This window comes from Aquarana catesbeiana, linkage group LG08 (assembly GCF_042186555.1).
Source record: "Aquarana catesbeiana isolate 2022-GZ linkage group LG08, ASM4218655v1, whole genome shotgun sequence".
Classification (NCBI taxonomy): domain Eukaryota; kingdom Metazoa; phylum Chordata; class Amphibia; order Anura; family Ranidae; genus Aquarana; species Aquarana catesbeiana.
Window position 1 is genome coordinate 9,669,787 of NC_133331.1, and position 26,883 is coordinate 9,696,669.

The 26,883-nt window shown below is 44.1% G+C and overlaps 1 protein-coding gene across 4 annotated transcripts in view; it reads right to left on the reverse strand.

The window, feature by feature from the left end:
• The window catches only part of KCNIP2 (potassium voltage-gated channel interacting protein 2), a 533,119-nt gene that overhangs the window by 98,007 nt on the left and 408,229 nt on the right, over window positions 1-26,883 (reverse strand). The window contains exon 1 of one of the 4 annotated variants that reach the window (XM_073595493.1): window positions 17,350-18,589. The exons of the other annotated variants lie outside the window; for them this stretch is intronic. Within the exon in view, the coding sequence (XP_073451594.1) occupies window positions 17,350-17,521 (172 nt within the window). The 5' untranslated portion in view covers window positions 17,522-18,589. Of the gene's footprint in view, window positions 1-17,349; window positions 18,590-26,883 lie in introns of those variants that run through there. 4 annotated transcript variants of the gene reach the window in all.

A 26,883-nucleotide genomic window follows, 5' to 3' on the forward strand; every position in this document is an offset into this window, starting at 1 on the left:
CACTCAAATTACTCAATGCTTTCCTTTAAATAATAGATTTTCTCTATTTATACCGGTCTATACATCAGATATAAACACAAAACACTAGTGGAGGGACAGGGGGACATTATATATGACCGCAGTGGATCCTTCTCAGCCCCTTCCCCCCTAGCTGTTTTCAGCAAAGTAATTATCTAATGGTGACAAATCATAATTTAAAAATAAAATTGTGAGTTCATTGACACGTCTAATAATAAACTAAAGTATGAAAAATAACTGTTAGTGCAATTTTACGCTCGGATGCTTGCTTGCTAACTTTGCTTCACATATCCACAACGTTGCTGCAACTTTGTCCCCAGCCCAGGCAGCGGACGTGTTGTGTCGGTGTGCCATGATCCATGGGGAGCAGTAATTATAGACATGGCATCCATATTATTATAGAGCCCCCAAGACCCGGTAGACCAAGACCTGAGCTGAGCCAGTCTATACTTGTGGAAGAAGAACCAGAGATTAGTAGATAATTTCTAATCTTCTCACTGTTCTTTCTTAAAGTGGACCTTCCATGGCAAACGGAAGTAAAATTTTATTTTTTTGCCATCCCCCTATCCCTCCCAATGAAACTGGCTTTAAAAAGCCATTTGACAACAAACCGTTCATGCCTCCACCCCTGAAAAAAAAAAAGAAAAAATGCAACTTGGTCCCAGCCTCCAATGGTTCTAGAAGACATGGGTAACATCACCAGCCTCCAATGGTTCCAGAAGACATGGGTGACATCTCTGGTCTCCAATGGTTCCGGAAGGAATGGGTGACATCTTCGGCCTCCAATGGTTCCGGAAGACATGGGTGATATCTCTGGCTTCCAATGGTTCTGGAAGACATGGGTGATATCTCTGGCTTCCAATGGTTCCGGAAGGCATGGGTGACATCACCGGTCTCCATTGGTTCCAGGAAGACATGGGTGACATCACCAGCCCCCAATGATTCTAGAAAACATGGGTGACATCACTGCCCTCCAATGGTTTCCGGAAGACATGGGTGACATCACTGCCCTCCAATGGTTTCCTGAAGGCATGGGTGACATCACTGCCCTCCAATGGTTTCCGGAAGGCATGGGTGACATCAACAGCCCCCAATGATTCTGGAAGACATGGGTGACATCACTGCCCTCCAATGGTTCCCAGAAGACATGGGTGACATCACTGCCCTCCAATGGTTTCCGGAAGGCATGGGTGACATCACTGCCCTCCAATGGTTTCCGGAAGGCATGGGTGACATCAACAGCCCCCAATGATTCTGGAAGACATGGGTGACATCACTGCCCTCCAATGGTTCCCAGAAGACATGGGTGACATTACCGGCCTTCAATGGTTTCGGAAGACATGGGTGACATCACCGACCTCCAATGGTTCTGGAAGACATGGGTGACATCATTGGCCTCCTGGCAGAGCTGACAGCTGGAGCATCCTGGTAAAGCTGTCTTCTCATGGGACGCTGAGCTTCCACGGTACTGTCACCTGTGTCTCCTGGAAGCATCAGAGGACGGGGTCTTTTTTGGGGGGGACAGGGTGTTAAACAATTTGGCATTAAAGCCATTTTTGTTAGGAAGGGCATGGGGCAGAAGGCTGGAAAAAAACTTGTGTTTGCCATGGAATATCTTCTTCAAAGTACAACTCTGGGCAAAATGAAGAAGGCCGTATATGAGGCAGTCTGTCATTAGCACAGCCTGTTGATCCTGCCACCAGATTTGTTATTTTTCCACAACAAGTCAAGAGTGTGTAGCTCTAATGCTTTCCTGGAAGGGAGGAGGTTGACTGATGTGATGGGGGGGGGGGGGTGCTCTAACATGTTATACAGGACTTTGACTAGGAGAGGGGACTCTGATGTGATAGGGAGACTCTACCATGAATGGGGGACGCTAACATGATGGGGGACCTCTGATTTGATGTGATGAGGGACTCTTATGTGATGGGAGATCTCTGATGTAATGGGGAGACTCTGATGTGACGGAGGGACTTCTGATGTAGTGGGGGGGGCCTCTGATGTGAAGAGAGGAATCTGATGTGATGGGGGACTCTGGCATGATTGGGGACCTCTGATGTATGATTTTCTGATTTTCTCTACAGTACTTCTAAAGGGCGCCTCCAGTGAAGAAGACTGAGAATTGTGGCTATAAAGGGTCACTCCGAGCACACCACGGTGAAATGAAGCCTATACAGAGATTCTGGCAGTGCAGTCTTCTCACTCAGGAAGTGATAAATAGTTGAGATGGCGGCTTTGCTTTCTCAGCTTTCCCGCGATGAAGTGTGATCGGGAACGGGCCGCTCAAGGTGAGAGCTATATATAGAGTGATGATGGAAGACTTCACCAAATCTAAAACATCAGCTCAGCCCATTACGTTCTCCTCCATTCTCCACCACTCTCCACCACTCTCCATCACTCTCCTCCACTCTCCTCCACTCTCCTCCATTCTCCTCTACTCTCCACCACTCTCCACCACTCTCCTCCACTCTCCTCCACTCTCCACCACTCTCCTCCACTCTCCTCCACTCTCCACCACTCTCCACCACTCTCCTCCACTCTCCACCACTCTCGTCCATTCTCCTCCACTCTCCACCACTCTCCTCCATTCTCCTCCACTCTCCTCCACTCCCCTACATTCTCCTCCACTCTCCACCACTCTTCTCCACTACTCTCCTACATTCTCCTCCACTCTCCACCACTCTCCTCCACTCTCCTCCACTCTTCTCCACTCTCCTCCATCTTCTCCACTCTCCACCACTCTCCTCCGCTCTCCACCACTCTCCTCCACTCTCCACCACTCTCCTCCACTCTCCACCACTCTCCTCCACCACTCTCCTCCACTCTCCTCCATTCTCCTCCCCTCTCCACCACTCTCCTCCATTCTCCTCCACTCTCCTCCACTCCCCTACATTCTCCTCCACTCTCCACCACTCTTCTCCACTACTCTCCTACATTCTCCTCCACTCTCCACCACTCTCCTCCACTCTCCACCACTCTCCTCCACTCTCCACCACTCTCCACCACTCTCCTCCACTCTTCTCCACTCTCCTCCATCTTCTCCACTCTCCACCACTCTCCACCATTCTCCTCCACTCCGCTCCACTCTCCTCCACCACTCTCCTCCACTCTCCCCCATTCTCCTCCATTCTCCTCCACTCTCCACCACTCTCCTCCACTCCCCTACATTCTCCTCCACTCTCCACCACTCTTCTCCACTACTCTCCTACATTCTCCACCTCTCTCCACCACTCTCCTCCACTCTCCACCATTCTCCTCTACTCTCCACCACTCTCCTCCACCACTCTCCACCACTCTCCACCACTCTCCTCCACTCTCCACCACTCTCCACCACTCTCCTCCACTCTCCTCCACTCTCCACCACTCTCGTTCATTCTCCTCCACTCTCCACCACTCTCCTCCATTCTCCTCCACTCTCCTCCACTCCCCTACATTCTCCTCCACTCTCCACCACTCTTCTCCACTACTCTCCTACATTCTCCTCCACTCTCCACCACTCTCCTCCACTCTCCTCCACTCTCCTCCACTCTCCTCCACTCTTCTCCACTCTCCTCCATCTTCTCCACTCTCCACCACTCTCCTCCGCTCTCCACCACTCTCCTCCACTCTCCACCACTCTCCTCCACTCTCCACCACTCTCCTCCACCACTCTCCTCCACTCTCCTCCATTCTCCTCCACTCTCCACCACTCTCCTCCATTCTCCTCCACTCTCCTCCACTCCCCTACATTCTCCTCCACTCTCCACCACTCTTCTCCACTACTCTCCTACATTCTCCTCCACTCTCCACCACTCTCCTCCACTCTCCACCACTCTCCTCCACTCTCCACCACTCTCCACCACTCTCCACCACTCTCCTCCACTCTCCTCCACTCTTCTCCACTCTCCTCCATCTTCTCCACTCTCCACCACTCTCCACCATTCTCCTCCACTCCGCTCCACTCTCCTCCACCACTCTCCTCCACTCTCCCCCATTCTCCTCCATTCTCCTCCACTCTCCACCACTCTCCTCCACTCCCCTACATTCTCCTCCACTCTCCACCACTCTTCTCCACTACTCTCCTACATTCTCCACCTCTCTCCACCACTCTCCTCCACTCTCCTCCACTCTTCCCCACACTCCTCCATTCTCCTCCACTCTCTCTCCTCCACTCTACCTCCACTCTCCCCCACGCCCTTCCACTCTCCTCCACTCCCCCCCCCCACTCCTTTCCACTCTCCCTCCACTCCCCTCCTCTCCTCCACTCTCCCCCACTACTTTCCACTCTCCTCCATTCTCCTCCACTCTCCACCACTTTCCCCCACGCCCTTCCACTCTCCCTCCACTCCCCTCCATTCTCCTCCACTCTCCACCACTCTCCACCACCACTCTCCTCCACTCCCTTCCACTCTCCCTCCATTTCCCCCCCCTCTCCTCTATTCTCCCCCACTCTCCCCCACTCTCCTTCCACTCTTCTCCACTCTCCTGCACTCCCCTCCCCTCCCCTCCCACTCTCTCCCACTCTCCCCCACTCTCCTCCATTCTCCCCCACTCTCCCCCACTCTCCCCCACTCTCCCCCACTCTCCTCCATTTTTTTTAAAGCAAAATATCATTTTTGTTTTAAGGTAAAAGGAGATATTTGGAGTCTTTCTGACCCCAGATCTCTCCATAAAGAGGACCTGTCATCGTTATTTCTATTACAAGGGGATGTTTACATTCCTTGTAATAGGAATAAAAGTGATAAAAAAAAAGTAAAATAAATAAGAAAAAAAAAAATGTAAAAAAATATAAAGCACCCCTTTACTCTGTGCTCGCATGCAGAAGCGAATGCCTACATAAGTCGGGCAAGCATCTGTAAGCGGAGTTCGCCCCACAAATTGCAACAATCACCATTTTATTACCCAGGGTCTCTGCTAAAATAAAAAAAAAAAAAATGTATAATGTGTTTGAAGTCGTTTTTCTAGCAACAAATACTGATTTAAGCTTGTAAACAAAAAGTGCCAGTAAAGGCCTGGTCTTCAAGTAGATATATTACATTATATAAAATATAAAATTATTTTATAGATATATAAAAATTATATTAAATATATAACATTTTATAAAATAAAATTATTTTATAAATGACTATAAAATGTATTTTATTATAAATGATAGCAAATTTATAATAAATGTATTGCCTGTGCTCATCGGCTCCATCTAGCGGCCATAATGCGGTATTTTTCCTGATTCTCTTTAATCCGTATGAATGGCTAACATTGAACCTGCAGAGAAAATAGCCTAATAACATTCGACCCAACCACACAGAACGAATGTACATGCAGTTTCGCGGGAGGATTTTTTTTTTTTTTTATATATAAACACGCCCCAAATGTTTTTTTTAGTGCAGCCCAACAGGAAAGCTTAGCGGCTTTCTATAATGGTGACTAATAAATAAAACTAAAAAAATAAAAAATAAGTCCTGCCTTATCTCCGATAGAAGCCGGGTGTGGGGCGTGATCACGGCGGGTTCTTGTGTTCGCAGACGGAGTTACAATTACAGGACGCAACAAAAGCAATTTAAATATTTAATGAAGCAGCGAGGCCGGGAATTCGCTGGGAATCACAGTACAGGAGGAAATACAAGCTGTTCTGGTTTAAATACCGATCGTTTCTGAACCCGGGAACAATGGGCGGCGCAGTCACAGTACAGGCTCCTCTCTCCAGGATTTCTCTGGTGTTGCATCTATCCTTCGGGTCGAATGTTCTATGGGGGCCGCCGCACTCCAATAAATAATGTTTCCCCCCTTTCCTGCCCCCCCATCTTTGACTCCCTATTAGACCCTAAATGTGATGGACGGCCTCACTGATAGGGATGAGCTCCGGGTCGAATGTAACCAATATAATTACAGCTTGTAATAAATATCTTCTGCCCATGTAGCAGCCAACCAAACCTGAAACAATATGAGAAAAAAGGCGTAGACCGTAGAAGCTGAAGTTACGTACAACTCTTTTGGCGCATTTGTATTCTCATAGAAATGAATGGAAAAGCCCGTGTCCTCGTGCGTTTTTTTGCTCAAATGACAAAGTAAAAAATAAAATAGTAATAATATATAAAAAATAAATGTAAAATAAATACACAAATAACGAAAAATCGTCATAAATAAGTAAAATAAATGAATAATATGTAATAATACATTAATAAATAATAACCTCTAACCATAAAAAAATATTAAATACAGTATTATTATTATTAATAGTAATAATAATAAAACAACAACACCCAAACTCGAACAAAAAATACATTGATATAAATAATAATAATAATAAGAATGATATATTTTTTTCTGTTAGGGTTAGGGTGTTTGGTTATTTATTATTATTTTATTTTTTAAGGGGTAAGGGTTAAAGTTAAGGGTTAATAATTTATTTATTGTTACTTAGTATTCATTTATTGAATTTATTTTTTATTTAAGATTTTTACTTATTTGTGTATTTATTTTACATTTATTTATTCATTTATTATTATTCGTATAATAATAATAATAATAATAATTAAGTATTAGTAATGATAAGTGATAAGTATAAGCTCCGGGTCGAATGTAACAAATATAATTACAGCCAGTAATAAATATCTTCTGCCCATGTAGCAGCCAACCAAACCTGAAACAATATGAGAAAAAAGGCGTAGACGGTAGAAGCTGAAGTTACGTACAACTCTTTTGGCGCATTTGTATTCCCATAGAAATGAATGGAAAAGCCCGTGTCTTCGTGCGTTTTTTTGCTCAAATGACAAAGTAAAAAATAAAATAGTAATAATATATGAAAAAATAAATGTAAAATAAATACACAAATAACGAAAAATCATCATAAATAAGTAAAATAAATGAATAATATATAATAATACATTAATAAATAATAAGCTCTAACCATAAAAAAATATTAAATACATTATTATTATTGTTAATAGTAATAATAATAAAACAACAACACCCAAACTCCAACAAAAAATACATTATTAATAATAATAATAATAATAATAATAATAATAATGATATATTTTTTTCTGTTAGAGTTAGGGTGTTTAGTTATTTATTATTTTATTTTTTAAGGGGTAAGGGTTAAAGTTAAGGGTTAATTATTTATTTATTGTTACTTAGTATTCATTTATTGAATTTATTTATTTTTTATTTACGATTCTTATTTATTTGTGTATTATAAAAAATATTTACGATTTTTATTTATTTGTGTATTAATTTTACATTTATTTATTCATTTATTATTATTCGTATTATAATAATAATAATAATAACAATTAAGTATTAGTAATGATCAGTGATAACTATAAGCTCTGGGTCGAATGTAACAAATATAACTACAGCCAGTAATAAATATCTTCTGTCTGTGTAGCAGGCTAATTAACTTCACAGAAACATGGGGAAAAGGAATATATGTTGCAGCTGAAGTTATGTGCAGCTCTCCATTGCTGATCCTGGTCCCACCCCCATCAGCAGATCCCTATTACATGTGATGGACGGCCTCACTGATAAAGTATAAGCTCCGGGTCGAATGTAACAAATACAATGACAGCTTGTAGCAAATGTCTTCTGTCATGCAGCGGGCTAATTCACTTCACAGAAACAGGAGTAGACGGTGAAGCTAAAGTTACGTGCAGCTCCTAACGTTAAATCCTGGCCCCACCCCCATCTGCACCTCCCTATTATACCTGAAATATGATGGGCGGTCTTATTGATCGGGATGAGCTCAGGACGAATGTAACGAATACAGTTACAGCTTGCCACAAATGTCTTCTGTCCGTGTAGCAGGCACATATACTTGATGGGATAAGGAGTGTGTGGTGTAGCTGAAGTTACGTGCAACTCTCCTATGAAAGTGGATCTGGGTCCCACCCCCCCCCCCATCTGTGACTCCCTAATAAACCCTAAAATGTGATGGACGACCTCACTGATAGGGAGAAGTTCCCGGGTCGAATGTAACAAATACAGTTACAGCTCATAATTAATATCTGCCGTCTATGTAGCAAGCAAGTGAACTTGCCACCAATATGGAAAAGGCAGTAGACGGTGCAGCTGAAGTTATGTGCGACTCTACATTGCTGATCCGGGTCCCACCCCCCATCTGCAGCTCCCTGTTATACCTTAAATGTAATGGGCGGTCTTACTGATAGGGATAAGCTCCGGGTCGAATGTAACAAATATAGTTACAGCTCGTAAAACATATCTTCTGTCCATGTAACAAGCAAGTAAGTAAACATAAGAAAAGGAATAGACGGCGAAGCTGAAGTTACGTGCAAATCTCTTTCATAAAGTTGATCTTGATCCCACCTGCACTTCTCAATTATACTTTAAATGTCTTATTGGTAGGGATGAGCTCCGGGTCGAATGTAACAAATACAGTTGTCTTAAATATCTTCTCTCCAAGTTATCTTGACACAAACGTGGAATAAAAGGGATAGACGGCGCAGCTGAAGTTACGTGCAACTCTTATAAAAGTTGATCCTGGTCCCCCCCCCCACCTGCAACCCCCTATTAAATCTTAAATCTTGGATCAGGCATTTAACCCCTTCAATACCGGACACTTTCACCCCCCTTCCTGCCCAGGCCATTTTTCAGCTTTCAGCGCTGTCCCACTTTGAATGACAATTACGCGGTCATGCTACACTGTACCCAAACTACATTTTTATCATTTTCTTCCCACAAATAGAACTTTCTTTTGTTGGTATTTCATCACCTCTGAGGGTTTTTTCGTTTTTTCTTTTTTTGCTAAGCAAACAAAAATAGATAGAATTTTTTTTTTCAGTTTGTTATAACATTTTGCAAACAGGTCATTTTTCTCCTTCACTGATGTGCGCTGATGAAGCTGCACTGAAGGGCACTGATGGGCAGCATTGCTGGGCACTGAAGGGCACGGATAGGTGGCACTGATGAGGCTCCACTGATGGGAGGGCACTGATGAGGCTGCACTGATGGGCACTGATGAGAGGGCACTGATGGGAGGGCACTGATGAGGCTGCACTGATGGGCACTGATGAGAGGGCACTGATGAGGCTCCACTGATGGGAGGGCACTGATGAGGCTGCACTGATGGGCACTGATGAGAGGGCACTGATGAGGCTGCACTGATGGGCACTGATGAGAGGGCACTGATGAGGCTGCACTGATTGGCACTGAGGGGCAGTAATGAGGCTGCACTGATAGGCAGCATTGATGGGCACTGATAGGTGGCACTGATGGGCACAGATAGGTGACACTGATGGGGCTCCACTGATGAGTGTGCACTGATGGGCAATGATGAGGTGGCACTGATGGGCACTGATAGGTGGAACTGAAGGGCACGGATAGGCACTGGTAGGCAGCACTGATAGGTGACACTGATGGGGAGGCACTGGTTGGCAGCACTAATGGGCATCACTAGTGGGCACTGTTGGGACTGCCCTGATTATCAGTGTAGATGTCCCTTTGACACAAGCCGGTTATCAGCTCTCCTCTCTCTTCTCTCCTCTCCTCAGGCTAAAAGTAAAGCCGATAACTGGCTTGTGCTTACATCGTGATCAGCTGTCATTGGACACAGCTGATCACATGGTAAAAAGGGCCGCAATGATTGGCTCTTTTACCCTAATCACAGAGCGCGCTGCCCATGTGGCGCAGGGGGCCCCGCGGGCAGCGCAATCACGGGAAGACAATCCATGGACACCTTCCCGGCAAAGTAAACCTGCGCTGTAGCCGCCTTCCGGCTATAGCACGGGCGGGAAGGGGGTGAAGACCCTGGCTCCTGGGTTTGGCACGCATTTCGCATGTGGCTAGAGTAGGGATAAGGTCGCCCGTCTGTCAGGAGCAGCGCTGAGCACCAGGGAAAGGTTCCAGAGGAGAAGGGAAAGTGCTGGGACTTCCTAGAAGCCTCCCGAATTGGGTACAGACCGGCCAGGCCACATTCCGCCCCTCGAGACCGACGCTGCCGGCATACCCGATACCCGGCATACCCGAGACCTAATGTTCTACTCAGTGCTGTACATCCCGTGAGGGCGCCCCCATCGGGTTGTCTTCTCACCGGGCTTAGTGTGCATTACTGAACTTCAATTTCAAGACAAGTTCTGTTTTCTGCAACTGGACTCTGAGTGCTTACTGCCGCCGCACCACGCCGCACCACGCCGCACCACACCACGCCACACTGCACCACTCCGCAACACGCCGCACCACGCCACACCACACTGCACCACGTCACACTGCACCACGCCACACCACACCACGCCGCACCACACCGCACCACACCGCACCAAACCGCACCACACCGCACCACACCGCACCACGCCACACCGCACCACGCCGCACCACACCACGCCACACTGCACCACGCCGCAACACGCCGCACCACGCCACACCACACTGCACCACGTCACACCGCACCACGCCACACCACACCACGCCGCACCACACCGCACCAAACCGCACCACACCGCACCACGCCACACCACACCACGCCACACCGCACCACGCCGCATGTGGCCAATGATAAAAAACCAAAGCACCCCCAAAAATTAACATGTCTGTTATGGGCAGCCTGTTGCCGGGTTGAAAATAACCTCCTGGCTTCTCATCATTTTAGGGACTCCGGTACTGGACAAGATCCAGTAACACCCTAAAGCTCATAGTTGGCAACATATTTTGCCGGTGTCACCAAAAACATAGTCTTTGGCTAATCACAGTGATCACATGGTGCAGACAGGGCCAATCACAGCCCATCTGTGCCATGTGATTAGCTGTGGCCAATCACAGCTAATCACAATAGTTAAAAAATGAATAAATGGATTTCATTTAAAAAAAAAAATGGTTGCTTATACCAGTGAAATTCACTGTTATAAGCAATCATAGTGTGTGTAAAAAAACCCCCCAAAAAAATGATCACCTCCCTAAAGTAGTACAGCGTTGCTATGGTAACACTGTATTGCTCTGGTCACTGTACGTAAAAAATGTACTAAAATTAATAAATAAAAAAAATGTAAAAAAATAAAATAATAAAATGTAAAAAAAATAGTAAAATTTTTTTTAAAAATGTAAAAAAAAGAAAACGTTATTAAGAAATTTCAAAAAATTATTAATTTGCTGTACGAATTATATAAATTATATTAATTAAAATTATTAATGCACTGTACTGCACTGGTGACAGTATGTAAAAAAGAAAAAAAAATGAAATATTGTTTTTAAATTTCTTCATTCTCCAAAAAGTTATGACAAAAAAATTACAACATCAAAAAACTTGTTATGCTTCTTACTAAATAATTTTTTTACATTTTTTAATAATTTTTTTACATTTTTTTAAATATTTTTTTACATTTTTTAATAACTTTTTTAAAAAAGAAAAATTATTTAAAAATGTGAAAAAAATATTAATTCGCTGTACGAATTATAAGAATTATATTAATTAAAAATATTAATGCACTGTACTGCACTGGTGACAGTATGTAAAAAAGAACAAAAAAAAATGAAATATTGTTTTTAAATTTCTTTATTCTCCAAAAAATTGTGACAAAAAAATACAACTTCAAAAAACTTGTTGTGCTTCTTACTAAATAATTTTTTTACATTTTTAATAATTTTTTTACATTTTTAAAAAATGTTTTCAAAAAAGAAAAAAATTATTAAAAATGTAAAAAAATTATTAAAAAATAATAAAAAAAAAAATATTAATTTGCTGTACAAATTATATAAATTATATTCATTAAAAATATTAATGCACTGTACTGCACTGGTGACAGTATGTAAAAAAGAAAAAAAAATGAAATATTGTTTTTAAATTTCTTCATTCTCCAAAAAGTTATGACAAAAAAATTACAACATCAAAAAACTTGTTATGCTTCTTACTAAATAATTTTTTTACATTTTTTAATAATTTTTTTACATTTTTTAAAATATTTTTTTACATTTTTTAATAACTTTTTTAAAAAAGAAAAAATTATTTAAAAATGTGAAAAAAATATTAATTCGCTGTACGAATTATAAGAATTATATTAATTAAAAATATTAATGCACTGTACTGCACTGGTGACAGTATGTAAAAAAGAACAAAAAAAATGAAATATTGTTTTTAAATTTCTTTATTCTCCAAAAAATTGTGACAAAAAAATACAACTTCAAAAAACTTGTTGTGCTTCTTACTAAATAATTTTTTTACATTTTTAATAATTTTTTTACATTTTTAAAAAATGTTTTCAAAAAAGAAAAAAATTATTAAAAATGTAAAAAAATTATTAAAAAATAATAAAAAAAAAATATTAATTTGCTGTACAAATTATATAAATTATATTCATTAAAAATATTAATGCACTGTACTGCACTGGTGACAGTATGTAAAAAAGAAAAAAAAATGAAATATTGTTTTTAAATTTCTTTATTCTCCAAAAAATTGTGACAAAAAAATTACAACTTCAAAAAACTTGTTGTGCTTCTTACTAAATATTTTTTTTACACTTTAAATAATTTTTTGTACATTTTTTAATAATTTTTTTTACAAAAGAAAAAATTATTAAAAATGTAAAAAAATTATTAAACAAATGTAAAAAAAATGACAACTTCAAAAAAACTTGTTATGCTTCTTACTAAATACCTCAGACTGTCTACTTTCCAAAAAGGGGTCATTTGGGGGGGGGGGCATTTGTACTGTCCTGGCATTTTCTTTCTTCAAGAAATGAGATCGGCCGTCACTACATCAAGATTGATCAATTTTCATATATATATATATTACATAGTTTGTGGACTATGGGTGGTTTGGGTTATTTCCACCAAAGAAATGAAGCAGAATACAATTTGTCCTAAATTTATGAAGAACGATTATTTATTTGCAAAATTTTATAACAGAAACGAAGAAAAACGTATTTTTTTTCAACAAATTCAGTCTTTTTTTTTTTTGTTTATTTATCAAAAAATAGAAAACCGCAGTGGTGGTTTAACACCACCAAAATAAATCTCTATTTGTGTGAAAAATTTGATAAAAATGTCATATGGGTACAGTGTTGCATGACCGCGCAATTGTCATTGAAAGTGTGACAGCGCTGAAAGCTGAACATTGGCGTGGGCGGGAAGGGGGTGAAAGTTCCCGGTATTGAAGGGGTTAAAACACAGAAGGAGGGGGTAAGTACCGCAAACAACGGGGGGACATTTCCAATAAAAAACATGTACAGTATTTGGCAGTATTCAGCTTTATATGCCAGTAACACGTTGGGGTTTTTGGTGCTTGCCCGGAGTTTTACTTTAAATATCATATACCTGGACCGCTCGCAGCAACCAATCAGCAACCATCTTTCACCGCCCTATTAAGCAATGTTTAAGGCCAGCTGTCTTCCTTTTGTCTCTAACTCCCTTAATGTATGGATTTACTCCGCTTAAAAGCCAGGCCGTATGTACCATCTTGTGAATTATTAAGAGCGCTGCTCCGGCGGCGTGTTAAATGTTGCACGGCACAGCTGTTAATGAGTATAATGGGCGATGGCATCATTCACTTTCAGGAATGAGAAGTTGTTGTTTTTTTTTGGGAGTGGCTGAGGGACCATGAAGCTCAACTCGGCCAAGCTGACTCATGAAAATATCATAATACCGTACAGTCTAACGTTTCGCCGTGACTTTAAACACACCACCGCTCCAGACAACACCTACTCCTTCTAGAGTTTCACTATTTCTCCAGATGACTCTTCCGGAGGGGAGGGGGGGCTTATTACAAACAGAGGGGTTTCAAAGAGCGCACAGAACACAACGGTCCTTTGGCATTTCAAAATTTAGTTTCCCACTTCGAAACCAGTAAAAGAACATGAAAAACGTGGATCATCCATTCTCAACAAGGGTTCTGTGGAAGCCTAGGGTTCCTCCAGACGTGGCTAGGGGCACCTTAAGCTGTGGTTGATTGACCTCCCATCAGATGAGGTCTTCAATCTTAAAGTTCCATCCCTACTTGGCAGAGCCAGTAGCATGACACCAATGAGATTTTTAGCTGACTGTGAGGGCCACATTCTAACTACCACTGTGAGAGAGCCATTCTTCCCCCTGACCACCAATGTAAGAGGCCTTCTTCCCATTGCCTACCTGTAAGGGGCATTCTTCCCACTGATCACCAATGTAAGGACCTTTCTTCCCACTGATCACCAATGTAAGGAGAATTCTTCCCACTGATCACCAATGTAAGGAACTTTCTTCCCACTGATCACCAATGTAAGGAACATTCTTCTCACTGATCACCAATGTAAGGGACATTCTTCCCACTGATCACCAATGTAAGGAACATTCTTCTCACTGATCACCAATGTAAGGGACATTCTTCCCACTGATCACCAATGTAAGGAACATTCTTCTCACTGATCACCAATGTAAGGAACATTCTTCCCACTGATCACCAATGTAAGGAACATTCTTCTCACTGACCACTAATGTAAGGGTAAGGGACGTTCTTCTCACTGACCACCAAAGTAAGAACTTTCTTCCCACTGAACACCAATGAAAGAACATTCTTCCCACTAACCACCAATGTAAGGGTAAGGGACATTCTTCCAACAGACGACCAATGTAACTGGCATTTTCCCACTGGCTACCATGTAAGGAGCATTCTTTCAATTGGCCACCAAGGAAAGGGGCATTCTTCCCGCTGACCATCAATGTAAGGAAGATTCTTACCATTGACCAAAAAAAGTGGCATTCTTTCCAATGACCTCGTATGTAAGGAGCATTCTTCCCACTGACCACCATTGTAAGGAACATTCTTCCCACTGGCCGCCAATGTAGGGAGCATTCTTCCCACTGGCCACCAATGTAGGGAGCATTCTTCCCACCGATCACCAATGTAAGGAAGATTCTTCCCACCGATCACCAATGTAAGGAACATTCTTCCCACTGATCACCAATGTAAGGAACATTCTTCCCACTGATCACCAATGTAAGGAACATTCTTCTCACTGATCACCAATGTAAGGAACATTCTTCCCACTGATCACCAATGTAAGGAACATTCTTCCCGCTGATCACTAATGTAGGGGACATTCTTCTCACTGATCACCAATGTAAGGAACATTCTTCTCACTGATCACCAATGAATTGATTGTTGCAGGGGTTCCCTGAGTCCAAATAATTATTTTTCCTATTGGCTACCAAAGTAAGTGGCATTCTTTCCATTGACCACCAATGTAAGGGGCATTATTTTTTCTGACCACCAATGTAAGGGAAATTCTTCTCACTGACCACCAATGTAGCGGTCAATATCTCTGCTCACTACCAGTGTAAGGGTCATTCTCCCCACTGTCCCACTGCCCCTGACCGTGCCTGGAAACCGATAATTTGATTCAAAGGTCACCGTCTCTGGTTGCAGACGAGCTGGACACCGCTAATCCCCCAGTATCTATGGGCCAATAGCATAGAGTGGCGTAGCGTAGATTCTTCAGAAAGGAGGTCCAACTTATGATCCGGTGTACAGGCCCACCCCATTCAGACCCCCCCCCACCCTAGGTTGGACGTGTTCTTTCAAATTTTTGGATTATGGAAGAGTTAGACCCTTTGTTGAGTTTCTTTGTCTATCTGCCTCCCAAATATGGAGGTTCACCCTTCTATCTGTTCTGAAAAAAAAAAGGGGGGGGAGTGAAGATCTTCAAACAGGATGATCTGTTCTCAGGACAACCCCCCCCAATATATTTTTATTCACTTTCGAGGGATTTCCTGTCGTTTCTTGTTGTGTTTCCTGGACAGGAAGGTCAGGCAGATCCCATGTGTTGACCAACTGGCTACCATACCTTCAAAGTCTAAGTTCTGGACCAGGTATGGTAATCAGGAGAGTCTGAGAAACGTTCTCATCTGAAGATGTGCTCAAGGTCAGTGACTCAATAAGATACACATGCCAGCCAGGCAATCAGCATTTTCAGGAGGAGAGATCAGCAATGTGAACCTCTATATTATCTTGCCACAAGTTTTTATTAAGGCTGCACTCTGGCCTCCCCTTTACTCTTGCATAGTTGTACCAGTTCCTCTCCTGGACTGAAATGGCTTCCTCTGATTTCACCGCACACTGTGAGCTTCTCACAATGTGCATTAGAAGCCACAACAAGTCAGATAGAGCCCACCTAATTTCCTGGCTGGAGGACTTCCAACATCATCTACACTTTTCCTTCCCAGACTGACTGTCCTTGACCCCAACCCTTTTCGCTCGCAGTTTCCGATCTAATTCATCCCAAAGATGTTCTATCGAGTTGAGGTAAGGACTTTGTGCAGGCCAGTCAAGTTTCTCCACCCCAAACTGGCTCATCCATGTAATTGTTCAAAATGTCTTGGTATGCTCACGCCTTAAGAGTTCTCTTCACTGGAACTAAGGGGCCAAACCCAATCCCTGAAAACCAACCCCACACCATAATCCCCCCTGAAATGATTTTGACCAGTGCACAAAGCAAGGTCCATAAAGACATGGATGAGCGAGTTTGGGGTGGAGGAACTAGACTGGCCTGCACAGAGTCCTGATCTCAACCTGATAGAACACCTTTGGGATGAATTAGAGCAGAGACTGCGAGCCAGGCCCTCTCGTCCAACATCAGTGCCTGACCTCACAAATGCTCTTCTGGAAGAATGGTCAAACATTCCCATAGACACACTCCTAAACCTTGTGGACGGCCTTCCCAGAAGAGTTGAAGCTGTTATAGCTGCAAAGGGTGGGCCAACTCAATATTGAACCCTACGGAACTAAGACTGGGATGCCATTAAAGTTCATGTGCGTGTAAAAGAAGGTGTCCCAATACTTTTGACAATATAGTGTATATATTCAGTATATATAGGTAGAGGATTAAAGCACACCAAAGATAACTATAGTATAGCCCTGCCAATGAATACACCTGAGGAATTAAAGGAGAATTTATGGGGGGGGGGGGGGGGACTGGACTACAACAGGTTCAAGCTGAACAAGATGCTAAGAGCTTATCTTAATGGGCATTGGAACATCGAGGGTAAGAAATCAACTGGGCTTAATCAGTAGAACTAAAATTGAAGCAAATCAGAATTCTTATTTACAAAAATGGTTACTACAAGTAAAACCAAGAGCCCCCCCCCCCCAATATTTGCCCTAAAACTGATTTTTATGGCCTGACCTTTAATTAAAATCTTGGTGTTGCTGCTGCCAACTTATTGTTGAAGGTACACATTTCAGAACTGACAGATCCACTTAGCGAGGTATTGGCTGGGAACAAGCATGCAGTCAGTGAAATATCAGGACACTGGATATGTACAGTGCTCACTAGTTAATTAGACATTTCACATATGCATATACTAACAAAATGTGGTATGGAAAGCTACATTCACCCATCATTCACCTGCCTACTCGTCATCTCCTGGTGGTGGTCTTACCTTCTTCCGAAAAGTCTATGATCCCCAATAAGTGCAGAAGTTTAAGAGAGCTGAAGATCAGAAAAACAATGCCCAAAGTCTGGAATCCTTCCGAATGCCACTCCTCCTCCCAGGACATCCTGGGTAGTACCAAAGCCCTGAGGACAGACCTTGATACCCTCTCTTTCACCATCTACCATCTGGAGACGCAAAACTAACTGGCTCCATCCCCGTCGGGGACTTTCCTTGTGATCTCTTCCTCCATAAGTCTTGCATTTGAGGGTTACATTTCTCAGAGGCTAGGCTCCTTTTTTTCTCCTTTTTTTTTGGCCAGGCAAGTGGCCCTTTGAAGCTTGCTCTAGCACCAAAGGCAGGAACCCAGGTCTCCTACAGATCTTCCACCCTTGAAGGTCTCCTTTTAGGTTTTTTGGCCAGGCAGGACAAGTGGTCCTTTGAAGCTTCCTGTAGTAATAAAGGCAGGAACCCAGATCTCTAACAGGTCTTCCACCCTTAAAGACCTTTTTTTTTTTTTTTTTTTCGACCAGGCACTGCAAGTGGTCCTTTGAAGCTTGCTGTATCACCAAAAGCAGAAATCCAGGTCTCCAAGTGATCTTCTACCCCTGAAGATCTCCTTTTAGGATAGATGGCCAGGCAGGGCAAGTGGTCCTTTGAACTTGCTGTATCACCAAAGGCAGGAACCCAGGTCTCTTCTACCCTTCAAGATCTCCTTTAAAGCTTGCCAAGGCAGGAACGCTGGTCTCCAGATCTTCTCCTCTTAGGTAAACACTCGGCATGAAGTTGAATCTTTCAAGTTGAAGCTTTCCAACAAATGATATCCAAGTTTTCAGCAGCTACGTTCAATGTCAGATTTTTAACTCTACCGACCCTGGAAATTTGGGCTTGCCTAAAGTTCTCCCCTAAAGATCTGCTACCCTCACAGTTCTTTTTCCAGCACAGAAGCAACCTATCTTCTCTCCCATGCCTGCAGATGTCAAAGACTTAAAGGAGCAGGGGAACTGGTTGGAGTGTATGTAGGTTGTCTGTGGATGGAGAGCCTGTGTTCCCCCTCCCTCCTGTGCATGCTGCCTTTGTTACTGTCACAGATATGCAAAGCTCGAACTCCCCAGCTCCCATCTCTTTCCTCGCAGCTCTCTCCGACGCTGTTTGTATTAGCTGATTTCACACTATCGCAGGAATATCTCGTAATACTTTTGACATGTACAGGCAATTATGTGAAACAATGCTTGCGATGTTACTGTTGACTGCAGCAGACCAAATTAGTACTTTAACACCACTTAGAAAGTTGAGTCCTTTTGTGGAGCAAGTTTAAATATGACCTAACTGTTAGAAGTGCATTCCAAATGTGTATTAACTCCTGCAGTTTGAGAGTCTTCATCATGAAGACTTGAGTTGCTGGGGGCTTTTTTTATGGACAGGGCTGAAAAATTTTGGTAAAATTTTGGACCACATAACAGCTTTTAGTTGTGAACCCCAATTATGAACTATGATAATGGAAAGGATATTATCTGCCAAAATATCTGTAATTCTGTTTAATCGATCATGTGATTTAATGAAGACCGCTCCCAGACAGCACAGCAAGGTCAGTGACCTTACTTTTCTAAACTGCAGTTAAGCCATACAGGTTGGTCATTGCCAACCATAGATGGGGCAAAAAAAGGGCAGCTCAGTGGCTAGCACTGTGCTGGTGTCCTTGGTTTTCGAATCTCAATGACACAATTACCTGCAGCAGCCAGGAATTTACACCTGAAGCACTTTCTCCACTTTCCCCTTCTCACACCCGACTAGTAGGGTGTAGGTCCTCGGGCTTGCCCTGAAAGTCTTGCGGGGGGAGGGCATGTGGCCTCTTGGTTAGGTTCTCCACCTCCCATGGGGTCTCCCTTTGGGGGGGCCCCACTTAGTACTTGGGTAGGCCTGCTTCGCCAGGCCTCCTAAAGAAAGGGATTAAGTTTGGCACTTTCACACTCCCGACTAGTAGGGTGTAGGTCCTCGGGCTTGCCCTGAAAGTTTCGAGGGGGGAGGGCATGTGGCCTCTTTATCAAGTTATCCCTTTCCCATGGGGTCTCCCATTGAGGGAGTCCCACCCAGTATTTGGGTAGGCCTTGCTTTGGATTTCCTCCCGAAGAAAGGGGTCAGGTTGGCACTTTTTCACTACTAACTAGTAGGGTGTAGGTCCTCAGGCTTGCCCTGAAAGTCTTGCGGGGGGGGGGGGGGGGCATGTGGCCTCTTGGTCAGGTTCTCCAACTCCTATGGGGTCTCTCTTTGTGGGAGCCCCACCCAGGGGCAGTGGCGGCTGGTGCTCAAAATTTTTGGGGGGGAGCGCAAACAAACTGAAAAAAAAAACATCAATTGCTGCCACTGTGCCCATCAATTGCCGCCACTGTGCCATCAAACGCAGCCACTGTGCCCAACGCAGCCACTGTGCCCATCAAATGCTGCCACTGTGCCATCAAACGAAGCCACTGGGCCATCAAATGCAGCCACTGCGCCCATCAAACACAGTCACTGTACCCATCAAATGCCGCCACTGTGCCATCAAACGTAGCCACTGTGCCCATCAAACGAAGCCACTGTGCCCATCAAACGAAGCCACTGTGCCCTTCAAGCGAAGCCACTGTGCCATCAAGCGCAGCTACTGAACCCATCAATTGCTGCCAGTGTGCCCTTCAATTGCTGCCAGTGTGCCCATCAATTGCCGCTACTGTGCCCCATCACATGCTGCCGGTGTGCCCATCAATTGCCACTACTGTGTCCCATAAAATGCTGCCAGTGTGCCCATCAATTGCCGCTACTGTGCCCCATCAAATGTTGCCAGTGTGCACTTACCTGTCTCGCAGCGGGTCGGCGGCGGTGTCCTGCATGCTCCTCGATGTCTTCTTCCGTCCTCTCTATCAGGTGTCCAATCACAGCGCCTGACGTTTCAGCCAATCAGTTGACAGGTAACAGTCCCGAGCACCTGATTGGCTGAGAGGCGGTTCAGTGTTAGCAAAGCGAATTCCTTCGCTTTGCTAACACACATCTGAGTGATCGGCGAACGCACAGCATGGCGCCCGCTGCTCACCTTTTTGGGCGCCTTTTAGAGCCTGCGGCTGTAATCAGGTGCTTCCAAAAAACACCCCCGCCGCTGTAATTCAGGTGTCCGGTGCCCAAAAAGGGGCCGGACACCTGAACAGGGGGGCGGATCCTATATCTGGCACCCCCCAGGCGAGTGGGCAGCGCACCACAGGTCAACGTCAAAAGACTATAGGGTAGTATACTGGAAGGTTAGGTGATATAGTGCCAGGTTAGGGTGATATATAGTGCCAGGTCAGGGTGATATATTGTGCCAGGTCAGGGTGGTATATAGTACCCGATTAGTGTGATAAATAGAGCCAGGTTAGGGTGGTATATAGAGACAGGTCAGGGTGGTATATAGAGGCAGGTCAGGGTGGTATATAGTGCCAGGTTAAGGTGGTATATAGTGCCAGGTCAGGCTGGTATATAGAGACAGGTCAGGGTGGTATATAGAGACAGGTCAGGGTGGTATATAGAGGCAGGTCAGGGTCATATATAGAGACAGGTAAGGGTGGTATATAGTGCCAGGTCAGGGTGGTATATAGTGCCAGGTCAGGGTGGTATATAGAGACAGGTTAGGGTGGCATATAGAGACAGGTTAGGGTGATATATAGAGCCAGGTCAGGGTGGTATATAGTGCCTGATCAGGGTGGTATATAGTGCCAGGTTAGGGTGGTATATAGAGACAGGTTAGGGTGGCATATAGTGCCAGGTTAGGGTGATATATAGAGCCAGGTCAGGGTGGTATATAGAGACAGGTTAGGGTGGTATATAGTGCCAGTTTAGGGTGATATATAGTGCCAGGTTAGGGTGGTATATAGTGCCAGGTCAGGGTGGTATATAGTACCAGCTGGGGTCCCTGGGCAGTGCCTCTCACCCCCCCCCCCTGTTTGGTACGCCCCTGGCCCCACCTAGTACTTGAGTAGGCCTTGCTTCGGCAGGCCACCCAAAGAAAGGGGTCGGTTTGGCACTTTCTCACTCCCAACTAGTAGGGTGTGGGTCCTCGGGCTTGCCCTGAAAGTCTTAGGCGGAAGGGCACGTAGCCTCTTGGTCAGGTTTTCCCCCTCCCATGGCCGGGCACGTGGCCTCTTGGTCAGGTTCTCCCCTTCCCATGGCGTCTACCTTTGGGGAATCCCCACCAAGTACTTGGGTAGGCCTTGCTTTGGCAGACCTCCCGAAGAAAGGTGTGGACCACTAGTACACAGCCAGTGCAATGATGGAGGGGTTAAAGTGGGCAGCGAGGAGGCGATATGTTCTCTGGAGAGCCGATTGTTCTTCTGAGAGGACCGCTTCTGTCAATGAGTCCTTCAAGTGTAGACATGGATATTAGTTACAATATACCAATTGTAGGAGGCGGTTAAGTTGTTAGCATAACTGCCTTGCAGCTCTGAGGTCCTTAGTTTAATTCCCAGCCAGGACACTATCTGCATGGAGTTTGCATGTTCTCTGTGTATTTGTATGGGTTTCCTCCCACACTCCGAAGACATGCTGGTCGGTAAATTTGCCTTAGTAAGTCATTAGATTGTAAGCTCCTTTGGGGCAGGGTCTGATGTAAATGTAAAGTAGTTTATACAGTAAGTACCTGAAATAAACATAAGAGAAGAAGCGCACTGATAGGGTCATCCCTCTACTCCCTCCTCCTCTACAAATGTTAACGAGGAAAGCCTGTGCTATACCTGATTGGCCGAGAGTCCCCGATCTGTCATGGAGTGACTGGTTGGGTTTTGATAAGGGTTAGGTATCAGTGTTGAGCTTTAGGTGCTAATTTAAGCTTAGCTGATATGCAAATTGTTAAATCCGACCTCCCTTCAGTCTTGCATAGTTGTATCGGCTCCTCTCCTGGACATATATGACTTACTCCGATTTCACTGCACACTGTGAGCTTTTCATAATGTGCGTTAGAATCTGCAGCAGATTCGATAGAGCCCACATCATTTCCTGGCTGGAGGACGCCCAGCATCATCTAGCACTTTCCTCCCCAGCCTGACTGTTTCTGGTCTGCCCCTTTCATTCGTTGGATTTCACTTCTTTAGATCATGGAGGCTCAGCATGACATGTGGGTGTTACCTGGGGAGGTCTGCATGCAAATACTGCCTGCCTAGGTATTATGGTATGTGCAGGCTTTCTCCGAAGAGCCAGAACCCTCTGCTTGCAACAGGGCTGATGACTCTTCAGAGTGCTGAGGCAGAGTGCTGTTCAAAGGCTGTGCTTTCATAACTTCCACTCTCTGGGCTTCCTCAGAGGAGTTTGATTGGTGGCTGGGAAAACCTTCCTAGTAGACTTTCTGCATGGCATAGACAGCAAGGAGCCTGCGCAATGTGTTCCAGCATCACAAGCAGACGGGTTCCAGATTACTGAGAAAAGAAACTGTGCTGGTGGACTACAAGTATACAGGATGAAAGACTGGTGCATTAGACCTATGCCAGGATCAAAGACTGGAAAAGTACAGCTATGCCAGGATCAAAACCTGGTGAAGTGCAGCTATGCCAGGATCAAAGACTGGTGAAGTACAGCTATGCCAGGATCAAAGACTGGTGAAGTGCAGCTATGCCAGGATCAAAGACTGGTGAAGTGCAGCTATGCCAGGATCAAAGACTGGTGAAGTGCAGCTATGCCAGGATCAAAGACTGGTGAAGTGCAGCTATGCCAGGATCAAAGACTGGTGCAGTACAGCTATGCCAAGATCAAAAACTGGTGAAGTACAGCTATATCAGGACCAAAGACTGGTGAAGTACAGCTATGACAGGATGAAAGACTGGCACAGTACAGCTATGCCAGGATCAAAGATTGATGAAGTACAGCTATGCCAGGATCAAAGATTGATGAAGTACAGCTATGCCAGGATCAAAGATTGATGAAGTACAGCTATGCCAGGATCAAAGACTGGTGCAGTACAGCTATGCCAGGATCAAAGACTGGTGAAGTACAGCTATGACAGGATGAAAGACTGGCACAGTACAGCTATGCCAGGATCAAAGACTGGTGCAGTACAGCTATGCCAGGATCAAAGACTGGTGAAGTACAGCTATGACAGGATGAAAGACTGGCACAGTACAGCTATGCCAGGATCAAAGACTGGTGCAGTACAGCTATGCCAGGATCAAAGACTGGTGAAGTACAGCTATGCCAGGATCAAAGACTGGGGCAGTACAGCTATGCCAGGATCAAAGACTTGGACAGTACAGCTATGCCAGTATCAAAGACTGGGACAGTACAGCTATGCCAGGATCAAAGACTGGTGCAGTACAGCTATGCCAGGATCAAAGACTGGGACAGTACAGCTATGCCAGGATCAAAGACTGGAACAGTACAGCTATGCCAGGATCAAAGACTGAACAAGTAAGCTGCACTTCCTGTATTTGGACTGTAAAGTTTATTTCTCACTCTGATATAAAAGATCGGGGAAGGCGATTTCTCGGATCTTTGACCTCCTTTAACTCGACAACCAGGAATGGTCTCCCCACTTCCTCCACCACTATGACATCACCTTGTATTGCTCCTGATCTCATCCCATCGTACGGAAGGACGGGAGTCAGAGGGATTTTGCCGGACAAACCATTATTTAGTGCCGATGGGTAGAATCATATATAATGGCTCATCCAGCAAAATCCGGGGCCATGGTTGTGCATGTGACAGGTTTTCTTTTTAAAGATCATCACTGATGAGATATTGATCGGGAGTAGAAGTCACCTTCTCATTATTGACAGATTGGGCATAAAACTTCCTGATCGGAAGACGTCTAGGGCTTTAAGGACACCTTGAGATATCGAACAAAGGACTACAACTCTATGGTGACACCTCTCCCGGGGTCCAGGATCATTGTTCTTGAAGACCCTGCTGAAATATCCCCTCTCACCACAAATCTTTGCCTCCCCCATCCCCAAAATCTCCCCATCACAAATGCCCAACCCCCCAAAAAAATCTCCCCTCCTAGCACAAATCCTCCACCCCAAAAATTTTGCAGCCCTCAAAATCCCTCCTTCCATCACAAATCCCCCCCCCCCAACCCTCAATCATCTCTACTAGCAAAAGGCCCCCCGCCCCCCCCCTCAAAAATTCCCCTGCTTGCTCAATCCCCCCCCCCCTACCATATCACCTCTTCTATCACCCCCCCCCCCAAATCCCCCTCCTAGCACAAATCCTCTTCCCAGCCACCCTCCCATCACAAATCCCCCTAAATCATCACTCTTAGAACAGAAATCCAAATTTCCCCTCAAAGAACAATTCTTACCCCCTGCCACCCCCTAAATTCCCCCTTCCAACACAAACCCCCTCCCCCGTTCCAGGACAAAGTGGATTGAATGATGCTGGCCATCAGACCGAGGACATCTAGTGGTAGAAAAAAAAAAGGACTAAAAGGGAGAGCTCTGGATTGATGGTGCATATTGCAGCAAAAGCCGTGTTTGTTATTCATTTTTATCTTGATCATTTGGGCTGAAGTTCTACTTTAATGAAAGAGGCTGAATGAGGATGGCATTTTATATAAAAGGTGTGGAGGGTTGAATATTATGCTAGGGTGGCATATGTGGGCATAGCCTGATAGATCTGGCAAAGGGGGCTGTAATAAAAAAAAAATGTTCATGGCTGCGGTGGTATTATCAAAGTCTGTGACCGGGGGGTGAACCTTTGCCACTTCCTACAGATAGGAAGTGTGATGTAACCGTTTATCCTCCGCACGCCAGCGCCTGCCAGGCGGGCAGTGCCAATGGGATTCACTGGGAACTGATATAAGTTAGTGAATGACATCATCAGGATCAGATAATCTCAAGACTGAAAAACAAAACATCCCGTGACCGCGCCAAGTGACGCCCGCTTCCATTTCCTTTTGAACCCGGGATCTAAGTGGCCTCTAATTAATTGGCTTCCTTTCTCCTCCTATTATGGAAAAGCATAATGACCGGCGTTATGAGACAAAATTCAATTAGGAATGGGACGTCGTTAACCTGTCCTGTGCTGGATTGGTCAGCTGATGCTAACAAGCTAGGCGCTGACTTTCCTGTCCATGAAGGGGTTAAATTAACGAGTTCATTGAAAGGCCATCGAGATATTGTGGCTGAAATGTGCTCTAAGTGGTGAAAAAAGGGGGTCTGATGTGAATTGCAGCTCCAAGCGGATCCGCGGCCACTGAGATTTGCACGTCCTGCCATTCCGGGGCGTCAATTTGTCACTGGCAACCCCAGGAGGGTTCATACCGTGCTTTCCAGCCAGAAACGACAAGCCAGCGTCAGCTGGGTATTAAACTGTATTCCTATTCCCAATATTCCGGCTATTTTTATAATCCATTCAGTTCTTCACCCAGGAACAGACCAACATCATTTTTTACCTTCTTTTCCTCTTTCCATCCTTTCCTTTTGTTTTTCCCTCTTCCTTTTTTCTTTCCTTTCCCTTCCTTCATTTTCCTTTCCTCCTTCTTTCCATTTATCTTTTCCTTACTTTTATTCTTTTTCCTGTTTTTTGTCTCTTTTACTTAATTGCCTTCCCATTCGCTTTTTTCATATTTTTTTCTCTTTTTTCTTCTTTCCTATTTTATTAATTCCTTTCTTTACCCCTTATTTCCCCTTCCTTTTCATTTGGTCTTTCTTTTCCACTATTCTTTCCATAAACATTTTTCTTTCCTTTCTTCCTTCCTTTCCAGTTCTTTCCTTTTCTCAATCTCCTTTCCTGATTTCCCTTAATTTTCACTTCTTTCTTTTTGTTCCTAATCCTTTTCCCCTCCCCCCACTCTTGACATTTTTTTTTTACCTTTACCTTCTTTCTCTTCCTTATGTATTTGTCCCTCTTTTTTTTCCCTTTTGCCTTCATGTTTTTGATACATCTTTCCCTTTCCTTTCTTCTCCCCCCCCCCCTTCTTTCCTCATTCTTACTTCCCCTTCCTACACTTCCTATTCTATTCTTTTTTTTTCTTTAAATGTTTCTGTTTTCTCTCATTCTCCTTTTATTCCTTCCTCTCCTCCTTCTTTCCATTTTCTTCCTTTTCCCTTCCTTCTTTTCCTTTCCTTCTGGCCTTTTCTTTGCCTTCCCTTCTTTCCTTATCCATTCCTCTTTGTTTCCCTTCTCCTTAACATTTTCCTTCCTTCCCCTACATTCCCTTTCCCTTGCTTATTTCCCTTTCTTCTTCCCCATCTCTGTCCATCCTTCTTTCACATTCCTTTCTTTATATTTCCCTTCCCCATTTTTTCCCTACTTCTTTTCTTCTATGTTTTCTTTCTGTTCTTCTTTCCATAAATAATTCATTTTCCTTTCTTCTTTGCTTCCTTTTCTCCTTGCCCTTTCCTCCATTCCCTTCATTATGCCTTCGTTCTTTACTCTTCTTCACTTTTTTTTCCCATTTGTTTACCTTATATTCCTTCCTTTTCTTCATTTTGCTTTACTTCTCTATATATTTTCCTTCATTCTTTGCATTCTCTTTTCTTTTTTTATATCCAAAACATTGTTCCTTTCCCTCCTCTTTCTTTTCAAATTTCCTTGCTTCCCTTCCCATTC